Source organism: Mustela putorius, unplaced genomic scaffold, assembly GCF_011764305.1.
Source record: "Mustela putorius furo isolate JIRA1106 unplaced genomic scaffold, ASM1176430v1.1 tig00000695_pilon_pilon_pilon, whole genome shotgun sequence".
Lineage (NCBI taxonomy): Eukaryota > Metazoa > Chordata > Mammalia > Carnivora > Mustelidae > Mustela > Mustela putorius.
This window is the reverse complement of record NW_025421447.1, coordinates 2,806,096-2,814,610: the sequence shown is the minus strand read 5'-3', so window position 1 is coordinate 2,814,610 and position 8,515 is coordinate 2,806,096. Positions and strand designations below refer to the sequence as shown.

The 8,515-nt window shown below is 38.6% G+C and overlaps 1 protein-coding gene across 5 annotated transcripts in view; it reads left to right on the top strand.

Annotated features, from left to right (window-relative positions):
• The first annotated feature begins 753 nt into the window (after positions 1-753).
• SETDB1 (SET domain bifurcated histone lysine methyltransferase 1) overlaps positions 754-8,515 on the top strand; it is a 33,918-nt gene continuing 26,156 nt past the window's right edge. For 2 of the 5 annotated variants that reach the window (XM_045083108.1, XM_045083105.1), the window contains exons 1-3: positions 912-1,101; positions 1,965-2,235; positions 3,023-3,174. In XM_045083108.1, the coding sequence (XP_044939043.1) occupies positions 1,976-2,235; positions 3,023-3,174 (412 nt within the window). In that variant the 5' untranslated portion in view covers positions 912-1,101; positions 1,965-1,975. The other 3 variants (XM_045083106.1, XM_045083107.1, XM_045083109.1) reach the window with 3 other exon arrangements.

Sequence of the window (8,515 nt, the reverse complement as noted above, 5' to 3'; positions counted from 1 at the left end):
TGAGAACATCTTTCTAAATATGATTTAGCCACACTATAAGGTATTATCCAATTGTCAAGAAGACAAATATTACAGTTTTTATTGACTTCAAGTGATGTCCACATGTGAAATAAAAGCAAAATAAAACAAAATCCACATTCAGGGATGCCTGACTGGCTCAAGCTGGCAGAGGATGCAACTCTTTTTTTAAGGATTTTATTTATTTGTTTGTTTATTTATTTATTTATTTATTTGACAGTGAGAGAGGGAACACAAGCAGGGGGTAGTGGGAGAAAGAGAAGTAGGCCTCCCCATGAGCACGGAGCCCTGGGATCATGACCTGAGCAGGAGGCAGACATTCAACAACTGAGCCACCCAGGCACACTGAACACGCAACTCTTGATCTCAGGGTTGTGAGTTCAAGCCCCACATGGGGTCAATTACTTAAAAATAAAATCTTTAAAAAACAAAAAATCCATATTCATGATCTTGTGCACACAAGCCTAGAAAACTAAACTATTTTACCTCAGAACCAGGAATAAGTGATGGAGGGAGGAGAGGATATTATCACATTTTTCCTATGACATCTTAATATTCCTCCACTTGTTACAATTTGTAGCACCTGTGTAAGAAAACCAATGGGTGAGAAAAAGAAATCTAAACCTAAGTGTTTGCCTACGGAGTCTTGATACAATAAACTTAATATTGCTGCCATTACTTGGGGGTGGCGGAAGAGGCGGAGCTTCTACAATATACTCCATGCCACGCCTACTTTACCGGGCCAGTTGCCTCCCACGTGCGCCCCGGACGGCTCTGCTTTAACGCATGCGTACTTGGCTGAGTTTTCCTGGCCTTGAGGGGCGTCTGAGGCTTTTGGGTTTGACCCCGTTAGGCTACCGTCTTGGCGACCGGAACAGCACCTGAGGTTTGCTTCCGGGCGTCTGTTTCGCTTCCCTTTCCCTCGCTCCCTCACGCTTCTTCCCCTCCCCCTGCTCCCTTTCGTTTACGGTTTCGTACTCTCCCATCGAGGCCGACCCCTGAGTCTCGAGTGTGGGGTTTGGCTGGTGAAAAAGGATTGTTGTAGCTGGAAGCAGGGAGGTGTGGGAAATACTGTTAATTGAGGTATTTGGAGACCAGGGGCCTGTATGGAATGTTTGTTTGTGGGAGGAGGTTGGGCGAGGGTGGAAGGAAGTCTTCCCCGAGAGGCGAGCGGGGGCGGGGTTGCGCTGGGTTTGCGGGGGTGGGTGGGACGCACCCCCAAAAACGATAGCGCGGGGGTGGGGCGCTGTGCGGGCGAAGGAAAAATGGAGGCGGTGAGAAGTGGCCCTGGGGTCGCACGGCATTCTGGCATCAGTTTTGCTTTAACCGTTTGATTTTAAAAAAAAAAAAAAAGGCAGTTAACTCCAGTTATTTGTATTTTTTAGGTAGCCACGTTTTATTCCCAGATTGCTTTAATTTCCCTTTACTTTGGGGAAACCTCTTCGCTTTTGTATGCCTAAAGTGTTAGTAGACTTTAAAAAAAGTAAATTTCCACTTAGAAGCTAAGTAACGTAAGGCGAACAAGTAGTTAAAGAGGAAACAACCAGTTAATGAGTTATAGACCAACCGCTCCCCTCCAGCTGGAGATAAGTGTTCAAACGGGCATAGCCTGCAAACAAGATTGATCTCTTTAGTGAGTTAAGGAATACAGGTAACAGAAATACCTTCCTCAGTAAATTGGTTCTCTTCCGTTTCCTAAAACATTTTCGGTAGCTCCCTGTTGCATAATATGTGTTCTCCATCTCCTCAAACCTTTAAATCTTAGGCCCATAGTCTATAGGATAAGAATGCTGCAAAATTTTAGCGTCAGATACAGGAGAATGGAGAGAACAGAATCAAACTTAACTGTATTTGAATAACTAGTAATGTAGGAATGAGTTTTATTAGGGTACTGAAATTTGGTGATTATGACTCCAAAGGTAATCTTAGTTTTCTGTTCCATTTAGAGGACAACAGCATGTCCTCCCTTCCTGGGTGCATTGGTTTGGATGCAGCAACAGCTGCAGTGGAGTCTGAAGAGATTGCAGAACTGCAGCAAGCAGTGGTGGAGGAGCTGGGTATCTCAATGGAGGAACTTCGGCAGTTCATTGATGAAGAACTAGAAAAGATGGACTGTGTACAGCAGCGTAAGAAGCAACTAGCAGAGTTGGAAACGTGGGTGATACAGAAGGAATCTGAGGTGGCCCATGTTGACCAGCTCTTTGATGATGCATCCAGGTGAGGACTACATGGGAAATAGGAAATCTCCCTTTGGGCAGACATTTTAGAAGTATAATTGTTCATTTTCTACTTTACAAGGTACAAATGTGTAGAACCTTCCCCTTCCTCATAGGTTAGGGTCCAAAATCTGACCTCACAACCACCCATATATAGAATATTCATCTATCAGATGCTAATGTATGGTCAGCAATAGAGGAGTCCAGATCTTGAGTCCCTTCTTCTTCTTTCTCCTCTACTCTGCTTCCAAACAATTGCTTTGTTTTCTTAGTAGGATGATCTAGGGAGTGAGGATTGTAAAGTGTGGCTGTCTTATGTAACAGTGGAGCATGAGCCCTGTATCTGCTCTTAAATACCCAGAAGATTTGTGTCTGGTACCTTAGTTGTCACTTAGGACACATTTTCAGTTAACAAGGTAAATGGTGAGATGTGGTAGACAGAACTATACTAGGGCTTCTTTTGGATTTTTGAGGAACTACTCCAGAAACCACGATACAAACATTTTTCTATGAGAAAAGCATTTTAAATTCTAAATGGACGGTGTCTGGGTGGCTCCATTGGTTAAGCGTCCGACTCTTGACTTTGGTTCAGGTCTTGATCTTAGGGTGGTGAGTTCAAGGTCCGCATTGGGCGTGGAGCCTACTTAAAAAATAAAAATGAATTCTAAACAGAAACACTTGGCCTATTTAAATTGAGGCTTGTGTATGTTTAAATATATATAAATTCTGTTGACTTTTACACCTATTTCTGCTGGCTTTGACCTTTTCTACATGTGTTCCAATATTAGGGCAGTGACTAACTGTGAGTCTTTGGTGAAGGACTTTTATTCCAAACTGGGCCTACAATACCGGGACAGTAGCTCTGAGGATGAAGCTTCCCGGCCTACAGAAATAATTGAGATTCCTGATGAAGATGATGATGTCCTCAGTATTGATTCAGGTAAGAGATAAGGTTCCAGGTAAAAAGTCTCAGATAGAAATTGAAAGACAAGATGTTAGGCAAATAAAAGAAGAAAGGAGAAACCATTGTCACTGACTACATATTCCAAACTGTTGGACTTGTCTGTAACCAAAAGAAATAGAACATTATTAGTATCATAGATGTCCTCTATATACTACTTCCTGATTGAGTGACCTTCCTTTCCCCATTCTGTGTGACCTCTATTCTGAACTCCCTTCCTTTTCTTTATAGGTGGCTTTAGCACCTATGCATGTGGTAGCATCTATGCAAAATGGTAGATTGTTTGGTTTTGTCTATTTTTGAGGGGTTTTTTTTAAGTATAATTTACATACTATAAAATTCACCCACTTTTAAGTGTATAGTTTGAGTTTTAGTACATTTATACAGTAGTGCAGTCTTCATAGTCCAGTTTTAGAATACTTAGCATTATTCCAAAAACAGTCCTCATACCTGTTTGCTTACATTTTCCATTTTCAGCTCCACTGATCTGCTTGCTTTTTGTCTTTTCTAGAAATTTCATATAAATAGAATCACAATTTATTGTCTTTTGTATCTGGTTTCTGTCACTTAGCATAACATTTTTGAGATTAATCTTACTGGATGTGCACAATAGTTTCCTCCCCCTTTTTTTTCTGAATAATATTCCATTTTATAGATAAACCATAGGTTTTTATCCACTTTTTAACTGATAAATATTTGGGTTGTTTGCACTTTGGGGGCTGTTAGGAATAATGCTGCTATGTACATTTCTGTATAACTATATGGGCATTATGTTTCATGTCTCTTGGATATTCTAACTAGGAGTAGAATTGCTAGGTCTTAGGGTAAGTGTATGTTTGTGTTTTTAGGAAACTGCCTCACTGTTTTAAAAGTGGCTATACCATTTTGCATTCCCACTAGCAAAGTATGGGATTCTACTTTCTTTACATCCTTGTCAGTGCTTGATATTGTCAGTGTTTTAGCCATTATGCTGTGTATGTCGTATCAGATTGTGATTGTAGTTTGCTTTTCCCTAAGGAAGTTTAGCATCTATTCACGTACTTATTTGCCATTTATGTATGTTCTTTGGGGAAACATCTACTCAAATCTTTAGTCTTCTCATTTTTTTAATTGGGTTGTCTTTTTATTATTGACTTAAAGAACTTACGTTCTAGATACAATTCATTTATTAGGTATATTTTACACTTTCAGATGTGGTCTTTTCATATTCTTAATGGTGTCTTTTAAGAGTAAAACTTCTCAAGGTAAGGGTTGAGTGTGGTTTGTTTATTTTGCTTATGGCTATCCAGTTGTTCCACCACCATTTGTTGAAAAGACTATGCTTTTGGTACTCTCATCAAAAATCAACCAGCCATGTATATATGAGGGTCTGTTCCGGATTCTTTTTTGCCACATTGATCTGAATATTTCTCTTTATACCAGTACCACATGCTTGTATTACTGTAACTTTATGGTACATTTTAAAATCACTTAACGAGGGGCGCCTGAGTGGCTCAGTGGTTTAAAGCCTCTGCCTCTGCCTTCAGCTCAGGTCATGATCCTGGGATCCAGCCCCACATCTGCTGAGCAGAGAGCCCGCTTCCCCTTCTCTCTCTCTCTGCCTACTTGTAATCTCTGTCTGTCAAACAAATAAAAAATGTTTAAAATCACTTAACGAGAGTACTTCAGACTTACTTGTATTTCATGTAACTTCCAAATAAATTTTGGAATCAACTTGTCAGTATCTATCAAAAACGGTTTTTTAAATCTGTTAGGATTTAAAAAAAAAAAAAAAAACCTGTTAGGATTTTTAACAGGAACTATATTGAATCTAAAGGTCAATTTGGGGAGTATTACCTTTCAACAAATATTCAGTCTTCTAATGCATTAATATGGTACATCTCTCGTAAGTGTTTCTTTTTTTTTTTTTTTTAAGATTTATTTATTTGACAGAGATGGCAAGTAGACAGAGGCAGGCAGAGAGAGAGGAGGAAGCAGGCTCCCCGCTGAGCAGAGAGCCCAGGGCTCAATCCCAGGACCCTGAGATCATGACCCAAGCTGAAGGCAGAGGCTTTAACACACTGAATCACCCAGGCACCTAAAGTGTTTCATTTTTAATGCTAACGTGAATGAGATGATTAACTTCCCTTCAGGATAGTTTGTTGCTAGGATATGAAGATTTAGTTGATTTTTGTGGATTACTTTTGTAGCCAGTGACCTTATTAAGTTTACTATTAGTTCTAGAAGCTTTTTGTGGACCCTTTGGGATTTTCTATATATTACCTCATGCTGTCTGCAAATAAAGTCAGTTTTACTTCTTCCTTTCTAATCTAGATGTCTTTTATTTCTTTTTCTTGCCTTATTGTACTCTCTAGAACCTCCAGTACAATGTTGAATAAATGTTTTGAGAGCAGACATCTTTTCTTTGCTCCTGATCTCAGGGGGAAAGCATTTGGTCTTTAGGCATTAATTGTAATGTGAGCTGTAGGGTCTTTGTTGGGTTGAAGGAAGGTGATTCTGTTCCTAGTTTGCTGAGAGTTTTTTATCATGGCTCAGTGGGATTTTAGGTTTTGTCAGCTACTTTTTCTGTATCATCCTCAGATAAGCTTACAGGTTTTTGGGGGGCACCTGGGTGACTCAGTCGTTAAGCATCTGCCTTCGGCTCTGGTCCTGGTCCCAGGGTCCTGGGATCAAGCCCCACATCTGGCTCCCTGCTCAGCAGGGAGCCTTCTTCTTTTTTTTTTTTTTTTTTTTTTTTTTTACATTTTTTTTTTTTTTTTAATTTTTTATAAACATATATTTTTATCCCCAGGGGTACAGGTCTGTGAATCACCAGGTTTACACACTTCACAGCACACACCAAATCACATACCCTCCCCAATGTCCATAATCCCACCCCCTTCTCCCAAACCCCCTCCCCCCGGCAACCCTCAGTTTGTTTTGTGAGATTAAGAGTCACTTATGGTTTGTCTCCCTCCCAATCCCATCTTGTTTCATTTATTCTTCTACCCACTTAAGCCTCCATGTTGCATCACCACTTCCTCATATCAGGGAGATCATATGATAGTTGTCTTTCTCTGCTTGACTTATTTCGCTAAGCATGATACGCTCTAGTTCCATCCATGTTGTTGCAAATGGCAAGATTTCATTTCTTTTGATGGCTGCATAGTATTCCATTGTGTATATATACCACATCTTCTTGATCCACTCCCCCTGCTTGTATTCCCTCTCTCATGGTCTCTCTCTGTCAAATAAATAAGCAAAATCTTTAAAAAAAAAATCATTGAGAGTGCCTGGGTGGCTCAGTCGTTAAGCTCCTCCTTCAGCTCGGGTCATGATCCAAGGGTCCTGGGATTGAGCTCTGCATCAGGTTCCCTACTTAGCGGGAAGCTTGCTTCTCCCTCTCACACTTCTCCCTCTTGTGTTTCCTCTCTCACTGTGTCTCTCTGTCAAATAAATAAATAAAAATCTTTTTAAAAATCATCGTTTTTTTACTTTTTCTTATTAATAAGGAGCATAACAATAGTGATTTCTTTGGATGTTAATCCATCTTTATATTTCTGGGATAACCACCCCACCCCACCCCTGCCACTTTGTCTTAGTATATAATCTTTTTTATATGTTTCTGGATTAGATTTGCTAACATTTTGTTAAGAATTTTTGCACCTGTGTTCATGAGAGCTGTTGTACTTTTATTGTGATGTGGGTTTTTTGGGGTTTTTTTTTTTTTTTTTTTTTTTTTTTTTTTTTTTGCTTGGCATTAAAGTATTATAGGCCTTAAGGATGAGTTGGTAAATGTTCCCTTCTCTGAGTTTGTATGAAATAGTATTATTTCTTCCTTAAATGTTTGATAAATTGAGCAGTGAGTCCATCTTAACCTGGATTTTTCTTTGTGGATACTTTTTTTTTTAATAAGCTTATTAGTTTGGAATAGTTTTATATTTTTTTTTTTTAAGATTTTATTTATTTATTTGACAGAGAGAAATCACAAGTAGATGGAGAGGCAGGCAGAGAGAGAGAGAGGGGGAAGCAGGCTCCCTGCTGAGCAGAGAGCCCGATGCGGGACTCGATCCCAGGACCCTGAGATCATGACCTGAGCCGAAGGCAGCAGCTTAACCCACTGAGCCACTCAGGTGCCCCCTAGGAATAGTTTTATATTTTTGTATAAATTACAAAGATAATACAGAGAGTTCTTGCATACTTTTCATCAGTTTTTTCTAGTATTAGTATTTTATGTTACCTTGGTACATTGGTCAAAACTAAGAACCAAATATGGATACTTTACTTTTACCTAATCTCTAGACTTTGATTTCTGGGCTTTTTCCATTATAGGATACCACTTTGAATTTATTGTGGGAAAGTTTTTAATTACTGATTACGTTTTTTACCTAAAAAGTCCATTTGGATTTTCTATTCCTTCTCAAGTCCTTGTTGTTAATTTGTATCTTTATAGAAATTTTTCCATTTCATCTAAGTTGTCTGGATTATTGCCATAAAACTCATAGTATTCCCTTAGGATTCTTTTGAATTTCTTTATGTTCTGTAGTAATGTCTCTTCTTCTTTCATTCCTTATATTGGTTATTTGGATCTCCTCTTTTTTTTTGCTTCGTTAATCTAGCTAACAGATTATCTTTTTGTTTGTTTGTTTGTTTGTTTGTTTCAAGGAACCAATTTTTGGGTTCATTAATTTGTTTTTCTCTACTGTTTTCCTGCTTTCAATTAACTGATTTCTACTCTGACCTTTATTCCTTCCATGTACTTGGGTTTGATTTGTTCTTCTTTTTCTAGTTTCTTAAAATTAACATTTTAGATTATTGATTATTGATTTGATTTTAGAACTCTTTTCTTGCTAATGTAAACATTTAAACCTGTAAATGTCCCTTTATCGTTGCTTTACTGGATCTCATATATTTCTGTGTGTTCTATTTTTTTTTTAAGATTTTATTTATTAATTTGACAGAGAGAGATCACAGATAGGCAGAGAGAGTGAAGGAAGCTGGCTCCCCATTGAGCAGAGAGCCCGATGTGGGGCTCGATCCTAGGACCCCGGGATCCTGACCTGAGCCGAAGGCAGCGGCTTAACCAACGGAGCCATCCAGGCGCCCCTGTGTGTTCTATTTTCATTTAATCATAATTTTTAATTTCCTTTGTGATTTTTCTTTGACCAATTGATTACTCCAAATATTTGGAGATTTCTCAGATTTGTTTCTGCTGTGAGTTTTTTATTTAATTTCTTTGTAGTCAGAAAATATACTTTGTATTATTTTTATCCTTTTAAATTTACTTAAAAAATTTTTTTAAGATTTTATTTATTTGACAGAGAGAGATCACAAGTAGGCA